General features: G+C 32.0%; 7 protein-coding genes across 7 annotated transcripts; 3 read left to right on the top strand and 4 right to left on the bottom strand.

Annotated features, from left to right (window-relative positions):
- Nucleotides 1-210: 210 nt before the first annotated feature.
- On the bottom strand, nt 211-1,706 carry PPL_00286 (uncharacterized protein; the record flags this gene model as incomplete). Its single annotated transcript, XM_020571323.1, has 3 exons — nt 211-977; nt 1,114-1,387; nt 1,479-1,706. 3 exons carry the CDS (start codon nt 1,704-1,706, stop codon nt 211-213), a joined length of 1,269 nt encoding a protein of 422 aa, XP_020438597.1.
- Nucleotides 1,707-2,451: 745 nt separating this feature from the next.
- On the top strand, nt 2,452-6,351 carry PPL_00285 (uncharacterized protein; the record flags this gene model as incomplete). The annotated part of the gene is made up of 6 exons (XM_020571322.1): nt 2,452-3,133; nt 3,186-3,467; nt 3,868-4,113; nt 4,187-5,681; nt 5,755-5,912; nt 5,990-6,351. 6 exons carry the CDS (start codon nt 2,452-2,454, stop codon nt 6,349-6,351), a joined length of 3,225 nt encoding a protein of 1,074 aa, XP_020438596.1.
- A 58-nt stretch (nt 6,352-6,409) lies between these two features.
- PPL_00284 (glycoside hydrolase family 16 protein) lies at nt 6,410-7,637 on the bottom strand (the record flags this gene model as incomplete). Its single annotated transcript, XM_020571321.1, has 4 exons — nt 6,410-6,725; nt 6,789-6,878; nt 6,969-7,155; nt 7,229-7,637. The coding sequence occupies 4 exons, from the start codon at nt 7,635-7,637 to the stop codon at nt 6,410-6,412; spliced, it is 1,002 nt and encodes a 333-aa protein (XP_020438595.1).
- A 436-nt stretch (nt 7,638-8,073) lies between these two features.
- PPL_00283 (uncharacterized protein) lies at nt 8,074-9,208 on the top strand (the record flags this gene model as incomplete). The annotated part of the gene is made up of 3 exons (XM_020571320.1): nt 8,074-8,331; nt 8,440-8,603; nt 8,668-9,208. 3 exons carry the CDS (start codon nt 8,074-8,076, stop codon nt 9,206-9,208), a joined length of 963 nt encoding a protein of 320 aa, XP_020438594.1.
- Nucleotides 9,209-9,598: 390 nt separating this feature from the next.
- On the bottom strand, nt 9,599-11,356 carry PPL_00282 (myb domain-containing protein; the record flags this gene model as incomplete). The annotated part of the gene is made up of 3 exons (XM_020571319.1): nt 9,599-10,452; nt 10,549-10,895; nt 10,989-11,356. 3 exons carry the CDS (start codon nt 11,354-11,356, stop codon nt 9,599-9,601), a joined length of 1,569 nt encoding a protein of 522 aa, XP_020438593.1.
- Nucleotides 11,357-12,012: 656 nt separating this feature from the next.
- PPL_00281 (uncharacterized protein) lies at nt 12,013-16,792 on the bottom strand (the record flags this gene model as incomplete). The annotated part of the gene is made up of 3 exons (XM_020571318.1): nt 12,013-12,120; nt 14,889-15,008; nt 16,781-16,792. 3 exons carry the CDS (start codon nt 16,790-16,792, stop codon nt 12,013-12,015), a joined length of 240 nt encoding a protein of 79 aa, XP_020438592.1.
- Nucleotides 16,793-17,349: 557 nt separating this feature from the next.
- On the top strand, nt 17,350-19,032 carry cmfB (NAD(P)/FAD-dependent oxidoreductase; the record flags this gene model as incomplete). Its single annotated transcript, XM_020571317.1, has 2 exons — nt 17,350-17,562; nt 17,701-19,032. The coding sequence occupies 2 exons, from the start codon at nt 17,350-17,352 to the stop codon at nt 19,030-19,032; spliced, it is 1,545 nt and encodes a 514-aa protein (XP_020438591.1).
- Nucleotides 19,033-20,019: the final 987 nt, after the last annotated feature.

Below are 20,019 nucleotides of genomic sequence, written 5' to 3'. Positions count from 1 at the left end.
ATAGATGCTCTTGTTTCCTCCATGAATAGATTCATTGAACTCATCAAATGATTCAAAAGCTTAACTGTAGTGTCGTCTTTTGTAATTGTAGTGGTTGTAGTTGTGATAGTTTCTTTTGATGGTGAAGGTGGTGGTGTAGAACTTAACAAAGCTGTTGACTTTATAGGTTGTTGTGAATATGAATTACTATGATTACTATTATTCATCTTATTATTCTTTAAAAATATTTGGTGTCAATGTTGTTGATGTTGTTGAAGAAGAAGAAGAAGATGATGATGATGATATCTTTGGTGTAGATATCGATGTTGTTGATGTTGGTGTCGATGCTGTTGTTGTTTGTTTGTTTAAATTCGGTGTAGTTGGTAATGAACTAGCTTTCTTTAATGGTGAAGGTATATATTGATTTTGATGCAATGCTATTTTGTTTGGTGTTGTTGGAGTTGGTGTCGTTGAAGATAAAGTTGGTGCTGAAGATGGTGTTGAAGATGAAGATGTTAAAATTGGTGATAAATTAGTTGGTGATGATGAATTTGTTGTTATTACTATCGATTTATAAAGTGAAATATTGGTAATTGCTAAATCTCTAACACTCTTAATCTTATCGTATTTACATTGTTCGAGCGCGTTGAGACATTGTTGTTGGTAGGCGATCACCTTCTCCTTGGAGATGCGTGTTGCCAGTGCCGAGAGTAGTTCACACGATGCCTTTCTCAGTAGCCAGTCGGGCGATGCTAAGTAGCGACAGCCAATATCGGCAAGTGAAGATAGTACGTCGTCGAAACTACTAGATGACGCTGCTGCTGCTCCACCAGTGTTGTGATAGACAATCATAGCTGCCAATGCCTGTACAACCTGTGCATGACACTGACACCTCTGACACTCGAGAAATCTCATTAGATGGCCGGTTACAGTAAAACTATGTGCTCTAAACACACTGCCATTGACATTCTCAATGATGGCAACAATTATATTAGCTACTATCGTTTGTTGAGATCGCTGTGTTTGACTATCAAACAATGTTTTTAAACACGGTAATATATATAAGTCCAATATCAAATTGCTATTATTATTATTATTATTATTATTTGTTTTTGTTTTTGTTATTGTTATTACTACTATTTAAAGTTGGTGAAGAATAAGAGGATGATGATGATGATGATGACGATGTTATTAGATATTTAACCATTATACCAATAGATTCATAAGAGACATCAGAAGTACCAGCAAGATTATCAAACACCACTTTAAAGATGACAGTTACCATGTCACGTTGATAATCTATTACATTTAGTTTATGTAAACTCACTAGGAATCCTATCAATCTGACGACTTCCTTTCTGGCCAACAAATTCAATGAGTCAATACGAATATTATCTAGAAAATATTTCTATGTTTTATTCGATTAGTTTAGTTTAGTTTTTTTTTTTTTTGGGAATAGTAGCAACAATTTTATGCTAATAATTCATTCTTCAACATACCATGAAATTAGGTATTGTCTCACTATCCAATATCTGAATAACATTCAATATCGATTGACATGCCTGATGACAATGTTGATCATCACCAAGCACATCGAAATGTTCTATTAAATCATCCCAATCTATATCATTTCTTTTACTACTATTATGATTGTTATTGTTGCTGTTGCTGTTGTTATTATATTTATATTTACTACCAATGTCTTTATTATTATTATTATTTATCATTATATTTATATTTTGTCAAAAAAAATATGTTATATATAAATAAACTTAATAAAAGTTAAGTTAATTTTTATTTATTTTATAAAATATAAATATCTTCATCAAAATTAAGAATGAATGATTGAACGATAATTAATAATTGAATTGGTAGAATCATTGATTAACTGTCACTCATTCTAAAAACAAAACAAGAATTACTCAACCTAATTTTTCAAATAAATTAAAACGTTAGAGCGCTTTTTATTTTTAACGGACGAACTATGTTTTTTGGGTTTCGGCGCGAATGAGTATAAACTGCATGCATTAATTAAAAAAATATTTTGTTTTTATATTATTTTCATTTAAAATTAAATGATCAAACTAATTATCATTAATATCTTAAACTTAATTTTTATCTATCATAAATTATTATTATTATTATTTGTTTCTATTGACCTAAAACAAAAAATTTGATTAAAAAAAAACAAACTACAAAAAAATACAATTGAGATTTCATGAAAATTTCTTAATTTTTTAACAGATGTGAGGGAAGCAATTTTTGGTGAATTAATTATTTTTTTGAGAATTTAATTAAATTAAATTTTTAATTTCTTTATATAGTGAGAAAATTTTTGTTTTTTTTTTCATTTCATTCAATACAAATTATTCTTACATATATAAAATTACTATTTCTATTATAAAATTATCTCTATTTCTATATACATAAATATTTATTACTATTACAATTTTAAATTAAAATAATATTATAATGCAAATTTTTGTTAAAACTCTTACTGGTAAGACCATCACCTTAGAGGTTGAGGGTTCTGACACCATTGAAAACGTAAAGACCAAGATTCAAGACAAGGAAGGTATCCCACCCGATCAACAACGTTTGATCTTTGCCGGAAAGCAATTAGAAGATGGTCGTACTCTCTCAGATTACAACATCCAGAAGGAGTCAACACTCCATTTGGTTCTCCGTCTCCGTGGTGGTATGCAAATTTTCGTCAAGACTTTGACTGGTAAGACCATCACCTTAGAGGTCGAAGGTTCTGACACCATTGAAAACGTAAAGACCAAGATTCAAGATAAGGAAGGTATCCCACCCGATCAACAACGTCTTATTTTCGCTGGTAAACAATTAGAAGATGGAAGAACTCTTTCAGATTACAATATCCAGAAGGAGTCAACTCTTCATTTGGTTCTCAGACTCCGTGGTGGTATGCAAATCTTCGTTAAAACTTTGACTGGTAAGACTATTACCCTCGAAGTCGAAGGTTCCGATACTATCGAGAATGTCAAGACCAAGATCCAAGACAAGGAAGGTATCCCACCCGACCAACAACGTCTCATCTTTGCCGGAAAGCAATTGGAAGATGGTCGTACCCTCTCCGATTACAACATCCAAAAGGAATCAACACTCCATTTGGTTCTCCGTCTCCGTGGTGGTATGCAAATTTTCGCTCAAGACTTTGACTGGTAAGACCATCACCCTCGAAGTCGAAGGTTCTGATACCATTGAAAATGTCAAGACCAAGATTCAAGATAAGGAAGGTATCCCACCCGATCAACAACGTCTCATTTTCGCTGGTAAACAATTAGAAGACGGTCGTACCCTCTCAGACTACAATATCCAAAAGGAGTCAACCCTCCATTTAGTACTTAGACTCCGTGGTGGTATGCAAATCTTCGTCAAGACCTTGACCGGAAAGACCATCACCCTCGAAGTCGAAGGTTCTGATACCATCGAGAATGTCAAGACCAAGATCCAAGACAAGGAAGGTATCTCCACCCGATCAACAACGTCTCATCTTTGCCGGTAAGCAATTGGAAGACGGTCGTACTCTTTCTGATTACAATATCCAGAAGGAGTCAACTCTTCATTTGGTACTTAGACTCCGTGGGTGGTTCCCAATAAACAAACCAATAAAACTCTCTTTTACATTACAATAATATGTAATTTGTAATAAATATAAATATTCTTTAAATTATTATTTATTTTGAGTCAATTGTGTGAATTATCTTGATTTGGTGCAGAATCAGAAAGAAACGAAAAATAAAAATAAATTATGATTCATTTTTTTTTTTAAATCTTTGTTTTAATAAGTTAATTATTTGTAACATTTTATTTATTCATATTGCAATATACACACAATTATTAGTATGGCATCTTTTAATTTAGAAGGTTTATTCTTTAAAAAGAAACCAAATTCACCAACAACAACAACAACAACAGAAGCTTCACCAACAACAACAATAAATTCACCAAAACAACAACAGCAACAAGAACAACAATCAAATAACCTTTTTCAATCTTTAAATTTCAAACCAAAGAGTAACGATAAAAGTAATAGTAATAGTAATAGTGATAATGTTGATAATCAACAAACAAGTTCACAAGTAGATAATGTCGTTGAAAATGATGATGGTATTTATTATTGTTCTTTCTATTTATTATAAAGTCACTTCAATATGTTAACAAATTAATTAATTTTATATAGTAAAGAAAAAGAGATCAATTAAAAAGATAAAGAATAACTTTAATAGACCTGGTAGATTGTTATTAGATGATAATGATAATGATAGAAATGATAGTAGTAGCAATATAGAACAACAATCGACATTGGAATATGAACAGTCACCAACATCTTCATTATCATCGTCTATCAATGAATATACTTCAGATAGTTTAGTAGTAACATCAACACCAACAACACAAACTAATACAGATGTATCAGTAAGAAATCAAGAGCAAGAACAAGAAGAACAAGAGGAAAAACAAAAAGAACAAAGACAAGAAGAACATGAACAAGAACAAGTAACAATCGATGTAAATAATGTAAATAATAGTAGTAGTATTAGTAGTATTAGTAATCAAGATGAAGATAATAATGTAATAGATGTGGATAATGATATAAAAGAACAACAACAAATTGAATCTGATAATAATAATAATAATAATAATATAGATAGTAATAATAATATAATCAATGAATATAATAACAAAAAAAGTATGTTTAAATATTCAATTGAATCAATTAAGGATAGTTGTAAGAAGATGTTTGTGGAGAGAAGTAGAATCAATGATATCTTGATGAGTAATACTGGAGAGTTGAAGGAATTGAATGAACAACTCGATAATGCTATGGAGAATGATGACTTTGATCGTGCACAATCCATTGACCAGAGAATACTAGAGATCAAGGAGAGTGTACAGCAATTGAAGAAACAACAGGTAGACATGCTCAAGACACTGCAGTTGCTAGAGGTCGGTGCTGGCGAGTCACTCGATGAGATGGCATCGCGCTACCGCCAAGACTTGTCGTTGGCCACCGACAACATTGCCAGTCTACAAACGATGCATCGTCAGCTTGTCGATGATTACCAACAGGCTGTCGAGTCGGAACTCGTCAATCTTCAAGACGATATAGCGGTGCGTGAGGAGCTGCTAAGTCGCGAACACAGTCATATCCAACTGGATCGTGAGCTGCTGGACAAGAGTATTCAGTCACTTGGTGAACTTGTTGCCCGCGCAACACTTCCTCTCACCACCGAGAAAGAGCAGTTGATTGTGTTGCGGCAGGAGAAACAGGTGGAAATCGATGAACTACTCCGTCAGCTCGAAGCAAAGAAAGCGGAGCAACTCGCTATTGACCAGCAGGTGGAGCAAGTCGATGAGAAGATTCAATTGGCACGACAACGGTTCCACAAGGAAGACAGTAGAATCCAACAGAAGAAAGAGGATCTCGAAGCACAGGATCAAGCAGTCGCCAAGCTCGAGAGTGAATTACTCTCGGTGAAGCAACAGTACGAGACAAAGAAGAATCCTGTGGATCATCAATCGTTCAAGATCATCAAGGAACTAGATGAACTACTGAAACAGGATAAGCAATTCAACAATGAAGTGAACATCACCATTGATATCATAAAGGAACAACAACAAAGGATTGATATCATTTCTAAAGATTTAATTAATCATTATAATTCTATTGAAAAGTAAATATATTCAATCATCAAACATTCTTACTTACTTTCTTTCTTAACTAACTAACTAACTATTTTATTATAGTATTAATAAAAAGACATCATCTATAAAGTTAAATATCGAAAGTTTACAAACAACAGTACTCTCAAGACAAAAAGATATAGTGCTATTAAAGAATTCGATCAATGTAATGTTAGAGACAATTCCACAACTCGAACAATCAAAACAAATTGCAAAAGATGGTATGTTTAGACAACAATTGTTTTGTTATACTATCTATAGATGGCTACTAATAAAAGCCAACACTTTCAATCAATAGCAAAGAAATTCTCAGAAGCAGGCAGTATATTAAATGATATAAAACAACAACAACAACAATTGGTTGAAAAGAAACAGAGACTATCGGAACTACAAGAGGAAATGGATATAGATAACAAAATGATTGCAACTCTATCTGCTGAACTCCTAGACTTTGAAAATCAACTGGCACAACACGAGACCGATTCCAATCAATGTTTGTTAAGTCACCTACAAGATAGAATTAAACAATTAAAATCAAAAGAAGAGGGTGAAGAGGAAGAAGAAGAAGAAGAAGGACCAACTACGTTGAAAGATTTCCATAAATCGGAATTACAATGGATAGAGAACGAGATATCTTATATAAACTTTTGTAATAAATGAGCTTATCTCTCATTTATAAACATATAAAATAAATAGTGTAGTATTTTATTATTATTTATTATAGATAATAAGAAAAGATTAGGAATATTAATACTATTAATATATTCAATGTATTATTAATAAAGAATAATTTTGATAAACTATTGTTGGGTTCTGAAGTGGATGTAGATGAAGTAACACCATCAGTTGTAATACTATCAGTTGTTGTTGTTGTAGACGATGTAGTTGTTGTAGATGTAGTTGCTGATGTTGTTGTTGTAGATGTTTCATTCGTTCTTTTATAAATTCTAACAAAATCAACTAAACCATAGTTATTCTCAAAGACAGTTGTATTGTCTGGTGTTCCAGGCCATTTTCCACCAACAGCAACATTACTAAGTTCATCATATTAGTACAAGTACCATAATTTTAAATTAAATCTTATGACTACTACTTACAGTATTATAATAAATGGTGTATCATTTGGAAATATTTGATTTGGTGAATTTGTTTTGTTCACTGTTAAATAAGGAATATTATCAACCATACTTTAAATAAAATAAAAAAGATAGGTAATAAAAATAATAGTGTAAATATTAAATTGTATCTGCTACTTTCAATTTTTTATCTCTACTTACAATACTAAATAATCTACATCCCAAATAACAGAGTACAAGTGGAAATCAGAGGCAAAAGATGGAATCCAAGTACCGTTGTTCGAATGGTTCTGAGGATCACACGATGTTCCAGAATGATAGGTTGCAAAGATATTTGGATCTTCATCGTCACCTGCCTCACCAATATTCTCCATGATATCGATTTCCTCTTGAAAAAAAAAAACAAACAAAGATTAATTATTTGTAACTATAGATAGGACATTATTAGATTCCAATCTTACTATAGGTTTTACAAGTATAACTCTCTGGGAGCATCCAAAAAGCCGGCCAAAATCCTTTTCCAATTGGCAGTTTCATTCTCGCTTCAAAACGACCATAGGTCTCGCCAACCTTTGAAATAATCGAACATGATGTGTAGTTGTAACCTTGATAGGGTTCTCTCGCTGATTTCATAACGAGATTACCATTCTCAAACAAACAGTTTCTTGGCAAATAGAATTCTAGTTCACCGTTGTCGTTGTCACCATCGGAAGGTGCGAAATTCTGTGCTCTCCAATAGCTATTTAGAGTGGTACCGTTGAACTCATCACTCCAATACAAAGTCCATCCTTTATAGTCAACTACATTTGAACATGTTATAACTCCACAAAATGAAACCAAAACAATAGCTAAATATATTGAATTGATCATTTTTAATATATTTTAAATAGAAAAATCTTTATTTATATATTTAAAATAAAAAATTGAAAAAATTTCATTTGTACAAACATTCTATTAATTTGTTTTATTTCATTTATTTTAATAATATAAACTTAAATGTGGTATGAAAGTTAAAACCGATCTCTAAAGGTGGTTGCGTCTTTTGGTTTTTTGTTCAAAAAAAAATCATGACCATGAATTTTACTATAATAAAACAGTTGAAAATGGACACCAGATAATATTTTCGGGTTCGAACTTCTTTTTGATTGAATTTCAAATTCGAATGGTAAAATTAAATAACTGTTCTCATTTTCTATTTATAATAATTAAATTATATAAATTTAAATATCTTGGGAAATAATTGTTTCAAAAAAAACCAAAAAGAATAAATTTATAAAAATTGATTAGATAATTTAAAGTAAATAAAATGAATACTCTTATTTTTATCTTATTTGCAACTTTATCTTTTCAATTTTGTCATTCTCAATGGCCTGACCAAACGAATACAGGATATATTCATGCGCCAGGATATCCAGGATCGTTGACTACATGTACTACTCCAATACCTAGCAATAGTATGGTTAAATATTGTAACTTTCCAGATGGCTACTATGTTGGAAGTGGCTCAAACTATCCCAGGAATATAACTTTTATTGGCTGTAGATTTGCATCCAATGCTTTAGATGTAAATAATTAAATTATTTAAATTGCTAAACATTACTTTTAATTAATGCATTACACTTCGGCGAGAGGAGGGGTATACCCAAAATACTAATTGCCAAAGTGAATATAGGATGCAAATGTTGCAGTTTTTGGTTACAATATAACTTTTAATTATTGTACTTTTGAACCAATTTTTAATATTACAAATCCATCCTACACTCAAGGATATCAATATGGAATTGACCAAAGAAAGTTTGCTGGAGGTTTATTTATAAATTACTGTAATATCTGGGGGTAACTATATTAATAATAGAAAATAATAAAGAATTTTTATATTTACTTGAAATTTTTTTTATAGATTTGGAAATGGATTACAATTAGGTTTTTCAAATAAAACAAATCCAATTATAGTTACCAATAGTTGGATTCATAACCCACGTGCAGATGGAGGAATAGATCATACAGATGGTATTCTTGAGAATTATGGTGGTGTAAGTTATATGACCTTTGACCATAATACAATTGTTGGAGTTGGTAATACTCAAGCTTTAGGACTTCAAGGAGCAGATGATCCATATGACCATATCACTGTAACTAACAACCTATTTAGTGGATATGGATATGTGGTGAGCTTTGGTCATAAAATGAGTACCAATATTATTTTTACTGGTAATGTATGGTCGAGCCAATTTGAACCAATTCACGGACCAATGTATGATTCTACATTGTTTGAAACTGCTGGTCTAAACAACCTTTGGAAAAACAATACTCTCAAAGTGTATCCAGGAACAACTTGGATGAATTTTGGAAACAATGGAAAATATTGGTGGGCTACAGATGGCATGGTTTCAAATCCCAATCAGATCATTGGCCATAATATAGATTATATCAATCCTTAAATAAATATTAAAAGTCGAAGGATTTAAATTCATGTGTACAAAATTATTATCAAATCAAATAAATTAATAAAAAAAAGACTTTACAATATATTATTATTATTTCATAATAATTTAATAGAAAATATTTTAGTTTATATATACAATGTTTAGTTGATAATTAATAGAATTCTATTGCTCGATATACTAACTATTATTTTCAGAGAAGTTGACTTTTACAATTTTGGGAGTTTTTGAATTTGGTGAATACTACTTGTAGAGATGTGTTTGGTTGTTTGGTTGATAAATAAGAAAATGAAAATAAACACAAAATATGTTATTTTTGTTTGATTGTTGGGATTTTTTGATTAATTTGTTTTTTGTTTGATTTGATTGATTCAATTAATTGTTTGATTAATCTGTGCTTACTCCTAAAGATGATGAAGAAGAATTATTAAGATTGGTATTCGAAAGAGCGGATATTGTGTGATTCATACTCCAATTGGCACCGTTTGGTGCTTCGAGATGGTAAGGTGATTGCCAGGAGCCATGACCATTGGAATTAGCACCGTTGGGGTTGTCGTCACCTGGAACATGGTGTTCCATCATCATTGGATGTGGACCCATAAAGTATCCGGGTGCACCTGGTGGTGTCATGAGTGCCGATGGAGGTGGTGGTTCCAAGCGTCTCATGTCGTAGGGACGTGGCCACAACGAAGGTGTCGATGGCGACGAGGGATGTAAATGAGAGAGTGGGTGAATCATGCCCATGGGAGGTGAGCCATTTGGTCCACCTAAATAGGTCATGCCACCGCCATACATCGATGATGGAGATGGTGCTGGACCGGGTGGCATTTGTCCGATTGGATACTCGGGACGACTTACATTTACAGGTGGTGGAACTCTACGCTTTCCAAGCGAAGGTGAACGTGAAAAGTGTGTTGGTGAAGTTGGCTCTGGTGTATTGTTGGTTGAATTATTTGTACTATTACTATTGTTATTACCATTCATGTTATTATTACTGTTGTTACTGTTGTTGTTACCATTATTATTGGGTAACACCAATTGTAGATTGGGTGTTGATAAATTTGGTGAAAGTGAGGATTGTGGTGAATTTGGAATGTTTGAATTGCTGTTGTTTGGTGTAATGGAGTTATTTCCACCTGGTGAATTGGGATTGGCTTCTTTTGGTTTTTGATTGACTGCTTTATGGAATGCCTTGTATGCCAATTCTATAGTTTCAATTGAATGGTGAACTAAAAATTGTTCTTTAATCATTTTAAATAGTGTGTGTGTCTGAGATTGAGATTGTAAGAATTAGTAAATTGATTGTATTATTATTAACTAATTATTAGTAAAAATACTTACATCATCTTGATCAATAAATGAAATAAGTCCTCTTGAAAAATATTCATAGTCCATTGCTGTCCAACCGGATGGCATTGCAGATAAAACAGCATCTTTATACATTTGTGCATTCTTGGCTTGCGATGCTGTGATGAGTACAGTTTCTCTCTTTCTTTTGATGTTTGGTGAGTTCTGACCAGAGAATGGATTGTTGGGTGTCAGGACACCCGGTGAACAATTTGCATAGAGTGTAGGACTGTCGACATCTTCACCGTAATCCTCTTTTAGCCATTCATCGTTATTTCTGTCGTCTTTGTCGGAGGATTCTTTGCTCTCCAGCTTACGCTGACGCTCACGATCGATTCTCAAAAAATATTTCTGTGCATGTGTTCTGACTTGTGTGGGATTTCTGGTGCCGACGTGCGATGCAATCGACTTGACATCACGATGACCGTACTTGCTGAGTGCCTCGAGGAATCGGTGGTGTTCGTCGGGTGTCCAGTAACGAGATTGCTTCTTCTTTTCGGCTTGACGCTCTTGCTCATACTTTGAGAGTTGGTGTTGTAGTCCATCGATTGTGTCTTTCTTGCGATTGATTTCGTCCTCTAGAAATTGAATGCGTCCAAGAAAACGTTGAGTTTGCTCGTAGTATGGCATCATCTTGGATTCTAATTGCTCTTCGTCGGCTGGCTGGTCCATATAACGATTGGATGAATAATGAAAAGGATACATCGGTCTGAAAATCGGTGAATAAATATTGGGTGGTGATGGTGAAGATCCACAATATTCATAAGGGTCTGGATATCCTTTGATGTGTGGGTTCATTTTAGCGCTTTTTTATTGATCTTTCAAAAAGATTTGATTTATTACAAATAAATACTGGCTGCAACAATAAATTATTAGAAATTAATTTGTTTTTTAATTAAAGTGAGTGATATAAGAAAATACTTACAAATTAAATTAAAATATATTTTACAGGGAAAAGGAAAGTTGTAGTTGTTGTTGATAGCTTTTGATAAACCCAATGATTGAGATTATATTGCGTTATGACTAAATATACAGTTCTTGTTGATTTTTTCAATTGAAATGTTATGTATAAGTTATGATAATTTTTAGGAAGGAGACTTTCTAAAAAGCGATTGCGGGATTGTAAAAGTACAAGTTTGAAAGTGGTGGTTTGATAGATCAATAACCGGTTTGTTTTGATCTTACTTTAGTAATCTATCGATTTGGAAAAAAAAAAATAAGAAAAAAAAAAGAAGGGGAATGTTAATATTTTTAATTTTGGGCTATGAATTCAAATTCAAATTTAAACAATGAAAATATTACTGGAAAGTGAGTGGAAAGTAAAGTAATATTCAAAAAGAATTGATGTGATATGTGATTGGAAATATAAATTAAATTTAAATGTAAAGTAAAGTAATAAGTTAATTATTATTAATTATAAAGTTTGAATAGTTTTTTTTTGTTTTAACAATTAATTAATTATAGAAATAAGATAAGATTAATTGTAAATTGATAGGAGTTGGAGGATTTGATTTTGATTTGATGATATGAAGTTGATGATGATGATTATCTGTGATCTTAATCTACAAATATATTATTTTAAATTTAAAATAATGAGTGTAGAGAGTGAGATATATTTTTAATTGATTCGAGTTGGTTGGCTAGCAGTAGCCTTATTGTAGAAATTCAAAAAAAATAATAAATAAAATAAATAATTGTTTCAAAAAATAAATATGAACAAAAAGATAGTTAGAGTGTTTTTTGCAAACAAACAAACACTAGTTTTTGGTGGTGAAAGGAAGGAACAGAAGCAGTAACAGTAAGTACTGTAGGAACAAAGGTGGGTTGGTACTGGCTAGAATGATGTTGTCAATTACATATTCACACAAAGTGATTGATTGAAGAAAGCTGTTGGATGGATTGCGTTATTTGTTTATTTTCTGTTTGTTTTAAAATCAAAAAAAAAAACAAAAAATTTTAAAAAAATAGAAAACACAAACTCCTAAGTTTCTCTTAGTGTGTATGTCAATGTGTGATGAAAGAGTGCGTGGTTTTTCTTTATGTGTGTGTGAGTGTGTGTGTGTGCTAAAACTGTGTTTAACTTAAAATTTGTTTAAAATTCACATTTTAAAATTGAATTTGTGTTTTGTGTGTGTTTGTGTTGTGTGTGATGTGTGTTTGTGTTTTGATTGATTGCTGTCTGACTGACACTTTCATTAACTCTTTTAAAAAAAAACAAAATAATGTTTCAATAGTCAAAAGTGCAAGGAAGGAATGAATGAACAACAGATAAAGGTGTTTGGAAAGAAACGATTAAACAATAGAGAGATAATTCCAGTCTGTAAGTCAAGTCATCACACAACTACTACACTACCATCATGTGTTTGTGTGTGGGATCATTCACCAAAACAACTACACTAAAAGGCATACCATAAGTCAATTTAAATAGACATCAACCCTTTTTGTTGTAATTGTTGTGTTTGGTGTGTTGTTGAAGAGAAGAGGTATTTTTTTTTGAATTGGAATGGAATTATAAAGTGCTTGTTTAGTTTTTTATCTGTTTTGATTTTGTGATTTGTTGTTATGATAAAAAAAAAAAAAGCACACACATGGTAATAAGAGTTAATGGTAATAGTAATAGTATGTAGTCAGAGTGTGTATAGATCGATCAATCAGTGAAACACATGTGTGTTGTTGTTTTGTGTGGATTGCTGATATTCTTCCAATGTCTGATTATTGGTATCCTTAGAGATAAAAATTGTGTCAATCAAGCAACCAACCATTGATTGGATGTTCGATCGAATTATCTTTTATACTCGATTTAAGGGGTTTTTCACAGTTGAGGTGGAGTGTTAATAAAAAAAGAAACGGACGCGTCAATCTTAAACTTTTTTTTTTAAAAAACCATGGATAAAAAAAAGTGTTTCACAGTAATTAATGAGTTGGTTTAAAGGTGAAGCTTTTGCTATTTGTTTTTGATTCAATGTGTACTGATCTGTGATAGCAAATAAATTAACATTGTTGTTGGTTGTGGAATGAATTGAAATAAAATGGTCTAATATTTGACTGGGATCTTAATTGTTGTTTGGTGTCAAGATTATAATTGTTTGAATATATTCCAGGAATAGAGAAATTTGTTTGTGAACCAATTATGATTTAAAGATTTGGTATTTCCAAATATTTCAAAATTTTGTATTGTATTGTTGGAACATATTGAAATTTTATGAAATTAATTTGGTGATGGTTGGTGATTTATTTTATTGTTTAGTGTACCTCCTATTCTTGTTTGTGGTTGTTGTTATTTATTTTTTTAATAAATATATGTTTACAAATAATTAATTAATTGGACAAATTGATAATTGGTATTTCAACTGATCAGATTGAATAATCCACAATAATTAATTGTGTAATTAAAAGGAATTAATGCTTTTTGTGTTTTTTTTGTGAGTTGCTAACCTTTCATTAATTTAATGTCTTTATGTTTTTTGTTCTGATTATTGTTGTTGGACCAATATGGTGATTGTTGTTATTATATTTTGTTTGTTGAAATACTGGTTGGTGGTTATAATAAACACACTTAATTTGATGACCAGAAGAATAAATGATGAACAACAATTTATTTTTAATATTAATTTAAATTAAATTGTAAGATGTTTAAAGGTTCTTTAAAAAAAAGTTGATTGTTTTGAAAATCAGTGAGAATGAATGAAATTAATAGTAATTTGATTTTTTTAAATCAAAAAAAAAAAGGAATGAATTGTTGCAAGCAGTGTGTGTAAAAAAATACAAAATGGGCTTAATTTTGATGTGTCTTCTTCTTTTGGAATAAAGGGTGATCCGAATTGAATGGTGAAAAAAAAACACAGTTTTGCAACCATCAGAGGCAGTGCGCAAAAAATGTATGGAGCTGTCAAAAAAATAAAAAAATAAAAAAATGCTGCAAAAAAAAAAAACACTTTTCCATTAATGTGTGGTAAATGCGTGTTTTATGGGCGCCATTTACAAGTAGTTAAGTGTGTGGGGTGACACAGCACACACAGTTAAAAGCTTGAAAACAACACTCTTCAAAGTCCTTAATTTTTGCAAAAATTGTTTTGATTTGTGGTGCAAATGAAAAAATGAATGAAACATTGTTTTTTGATGGTTTTTTTCGATTAAGGTGTTTTACCATTAAAGGGGTACCAACAATCAAAAAACCTTTTTTCTTCATACCTTTTTCTTTTTCAAGCAAAACACACTTATTAACACACAAACACACTGATTGATTGCTTGATTGATTTGAAGATGAGGAATTGGTAATGGAATAGGTTTGTTTGTAGAGAAAGAGCTTTACAGGATACAAAACAAATACATTATTATCAAATTTTGGAAGATGAGGTTGGTGATTATTTGGTTTATTCAACGTAAATTGAGTCTTTGTGGGGAGATGTTTTGGTTGACAGTAGATTTGAGTGGATTGACAAACAAAGATCTAATGAAAAGAAAAAAAAAAAACAAAAAAAGGGGTTTGAGCTAAATTTCCTTTTAAGTCTTGTATCTGGTAAACAATCCGTAAGTGTAATAAGTATTGATCAATGGTGTTTTGAATTAAATGATCACATGCAAATATTTGAAAGTGACTACAACGAAAACTTTAATAGACAACACTAACTATACTATTGACATATTCAAATGAAAACTGGATTACTTTTTGTTATTTTTGTCAGTTGACTTTATGAGATGAAGGTTTTTTTTTTTGTTATTTATAATTACAATATTCTACTAAATATGCGAGAATGCTTTTTTGTTGAAAGAATTATGAGTTTATCTGTTAGGTGATTGATTTATTTATTTGTTTGTTTGTTTTATTGGCTTTTGTTGGTTGTGTTTCAAAGATGGACTTGTATATCTGTGCTGTTTATCTAATAGTGGAATGTTTCTTAAAGGTGTTTCATTTAAATCATTGAATAGAAATGGTAAATCCAAAAAAGGAATAGATCAAAATAAAGGCAAATATTGTTATTGATTAAATGAAAAACAAAAAAGAGATAAAGTTGGCAAAAGTAGAGATGGAGAAAAGTTTTTTTAGTTTACGAGATAAGTAGATACAAAGATTGTGGTACAAGAGAGATAATACTGACCAGAATCAATAGTAATGATTTTGATTTTGATTTTGTTGAAATTATGAGATAACAGTGGGAGTAAGTCTTTGTGCTGACATCCACCAAACACTTTTGAAAGAGATAGGCTAGCAAGAGAGCAAGATACAGATTGGTGAGGTTGGCGGTGGTTATTGAGATATATACTAACCGGAGGAAAGAAGAGTTACTAAACTCTTTTGACACTGATATAAAGTTGGGTACAGTAGCTACTCTGTGTTGTTGACTTGTTACTTTTTTAGATGTTTTTACTTTTTTGTTGTTGCTGTTGTTGTTTTTTTTTTTGTTTTTTTTTTTTTCTAATAAGTTGGTGATAGTAGGTAGTAGTACAATAGAGTATTACACACAGCTCAAATGTATTTGTTTGTTTGATTTTGAGAACAACAGGAACAAGAGAGATAAGTGGTGGTTGCAAGTCGTTTCAACTCAACTCCATCACATCAGTGGTTGATTCGATTTTATGATTTATACATCACTTTTTTATATAAAAAAAGAAATGTTTGAGATAAAAAAAAACACAATTTATTAATTAATCCGCTTTGGTTCAGCAAACTGTTTGTGAATTAAATTGAAAAAGTGTTACTTTTTTTTCTTGAAAAGTGCTGATAAATCAAAAAAGAACCACCGATTGACTGATAATGTACTTTTTTGTTGAAACTCTGAACCAATCACGTGATTTGTGGTACACTGTTTTTTTGCAGGGGTGAGATTTGATATTGATTGGATGACGATCTTGATTCTTCACTATTCAGTGGTTGTGTGCAAAAACATAAAAAAATTATTTTTAAAGTTAACTAAAATGTAAGAAAAAAGTTTTTTAGATTTTTTTATAAACAAAAACTTCTTTTTTTTTCACCCTAGAATAAACACTAAAAAATGATATATCTTGTAGTTAAAAAAATAATTATTTAATAAAACTTTTTTCAGCAACAACAACACTAATATTCTAAACAATATGATCATCCTTTAACGAATGATAAAGTTTAACTTGTGTGTATCAACTACATCATTTGAGTTAAATCTTTCTATCAAAATTTATTTTATTTTTCAGAAAACAAAAAAAAAGATAACAATATTATATTTCATCAACATAGATTTTTATTACTTCACCAACCATTATATATTACTTATTTTATTATGAATAAAGTATACTTAACAAAAACTTAGAATATTAATCAAATATTAATGTTTGAAATAATGTCATGTCATCATGGACCAAATGGAACGTTACGTTACTCTAACAAAAAAATATCATTTTTTTTCCTTTTTTTTTTCTATTTTTTTTTTTGGTCCATCACCGGTTTTTTTTTTTGAAAAAAAGGGCGTGTGAACTTTGAATGAAACAAATTTGAAAAAGTGTGAAGTGGAGGGTGTATCATCACAACCCAAAGTCATTTTATCAAATTGTTCATATGACCTGACGATATTTTTCTCACTCTGGTTTTTTATATATGAATTTGCTTATTTTTTTTTTTTGATTTCTTTTGATGATTTGATGTTTTTTTTGAATTATTTTTTTATTTTTTATTTTTTATTTTTTTGTTAGAAATCAATCACACCTTTAGTCTGCACTCGAGTGTCGTTCACCTTAATACCATTACTAATAGTCGAGTATTTTGTTTAGTTAGTAGTTTGTTTAATTAAACACCAGCACACATACAACATACAACAAATATGGATTATAAAACCATTCAATCTACTATTTCCTTGATTCAAGAGAACATTACCAAAGTACCAGTTGTCCAAAAGGTCCTCGACAACAAGTACGTCCGTGAACACCCAGTTGTTGCTGGTGTTACCGCCGTCGGTGCTGGTTTATTAGCCGCCAAGACTATCGCCAAGGTCGTCAAGGGTACTGAGAAGAGATACAACTTTGCTTCCATCCCAGTAAGTAGTTTAAACAACAAAACAAAAACAATAATTGTATTTATTTCTTTTCTTTTCAAATTTATTAATTATTTTTATTATTATTATTTTTTATTATTTTTTTCTTCTGTTCATTTTTATTTATTTATTTTTTTCCAGGGTATTACTTATGAAGATGAAATCTATGATGTTGCCGTTATTGGTGCTGGTCCATCTGGTTCAACTTTGTCATACTATTTGGCTCGTGAGGGTAGAAAGGTTGCCGTTTTGGAAAAGAAGAAGTTCCCACGTGACAAGTTCTGTGGTGATGCTGTTGCAACTATGGCTCAAGATATTTTGCGTGAGATGGGTGTCATGAAGGAACTCGTCGATGAGGATCTCGGACATTTCGCTCAAAACGGTGGTTTCGTTTCACCAAACGGAAACTCGTTCATCGGTAACTCTGCTAAGGAGATGGCTCGTGACGCCAAATACAATCGTGGTGCCGTCATTGCCGTCAAGCGTATCTACTTGGACGAGAAGATCGCCAAGGCTGCCAAGCGTATGGGTGCTGAACTCTATGAGAACACCACCGTCCAAACCTGCAAATTCGACCGTAACACTGGTTTGTGGACTGTCGAGTGTGTCGGTTCCGAAGACAACCAACCAATCGTCTACCGTGCCCGTTGTTTGGTCTGTGCTGACGGTTCACCATCGTCCACCGCCCGTGCTCTCGGTTACGTCAACACCGAACCAAACGGTATTTGCTCGCGTGCCTACGTAAAGAACAACAAGACCTTCAAGTACGACGGTGTTGTTTTCTATCCAAAGTCATTGCTCCCAGGTTACTGTGCCATCATCCGTGAGGCACGTGACGAACTCAACTATTTGGCTTACATTATCCCAGGTGGTAAAGTCCAAAACGAAGACTTGCACCACTACCATCACGATTACATCCAAAACGACCCATTCATCAGCAAGGCTCTCGGTCCAAATCCAGAGATCGAGCGTATGAAGGCTGCTCCACTCCGTTTGGGTGGTATCGAAAAGTCATACGACGATCACATGATCATCATTGGTGACGCCGCCGGTTTCATCGATCCACTCACCGGTGAGGGTATCCAATACGCCATGGAAGGTGGTAAGATTGGTGCTGAAGTCTTGATCAAGGCTTTCAACGAGAAGGATCTCTCACACCAATCTCTCAAGAGATACCAAGACCGTTGGATGTCCAGATTCGGACACGAATTCGCCACCTCCATGACCATGTCTTTGTTCTTGTACCGTTTCCCAATCGTTTTGGATGCCGCTGCTAACTTGATCGGTAAGCGTGGTGCTCGTTTCTTGGCTGAGTGGGCTGCCGTCATGACTGGAGTTGAACCAAAGACCTGGTTCCTCAGACCATCCGTAGGTCCATTCATTGTTTTGGAGATTTTCGCCGAGTGTTTCAGACGTTTATTCAAGTCAAAATCGATCAAGAACACTGAAAACAACTCACTTGATCAATATTAAATAGATTTACAATAATTAGAAGATTATCACTTTAATAGTCTTTCAAATTTATTTAATCTATCAAATATTTCAAAAAAAACACAAACATTTATATGTATAATTTTTAAAACTTATATTTTTTTTCCTTCACATCCTTTAATAAAAAGTAACGAAAGTGTCTTCATCCTCCTTTTGTCGAGGCACTTTTCTAAACATAATAATTATTATATTTAGTACTATCCTCTTTAATTGAGTATCATATGGAAACGCACAACCAACTTTTTTTTTAACAAAATATTGTTTAATATTTTCTTTGAGTCTTATATACATTAAAAAACATGGAAAATCTCCAAAACAATGAATGGACCTACGGATAGTCTGAGGAACCACAATTGTTCAAAGTGGAACTTGTACAAAAGAGCATATAGTTGACCTGAAGATGGCACCTAGCATCAAATCTTTTACGCCTCTCCATCTCAAAGGAATGATGTGTAGAGAAAACGGTGGTGAAAATAATTTGTTATTTTCTTTGGATTTCAACAGAAAGGACATGAAAATATATGAATTGGATAACAACTGGATTGGTACAGATATAGATTTGGATCTAGCCGGCTATGTCAGTGATATCATAACCACTAGATTAACCGATATTCAAGTATACATTTCTCCATTACGTTTACCAATATCGCATCAGTTTTTACTCCAAGCCAAGTTCAAACTAAAGGAAACAAGAAGATTTCTTACTTGTTAGAAAATTTCAAATATTGATATTCTATCTAAAATACCTTATTACATTGTTATGCTCACATATATGCACTCTTATCAAACGATATGTAATAAACAATATATCATTTTTCTTTTTAGATGTCATATAAACAAAACATTGCTAAACAAGTTATCAATTGTATCTTGACAAAGGTTTTAATGCTTCTACACCTACGACTCAAACTGATGATGTAGAAATAAAACAAAGAGGAACGATAATTCAGATATCAATGAATATTAAAA

This window comes from Heterostelium album, assembly GCF_000004825.1.
Source record: "Heterostelium album PN500 unplaced genomic scaffold PPL_scaffold1, whole genome shotgun sequence".
Lineage (NCBI taxonomy): Eukaryota > Evosea > Eumycetozoa > Acytosteliales > Acytosteliaceae > Heterostelium > Heterostelium album.
This window is presented reverse-complemented; position numbering and strand designations above follow the sequence as displayed.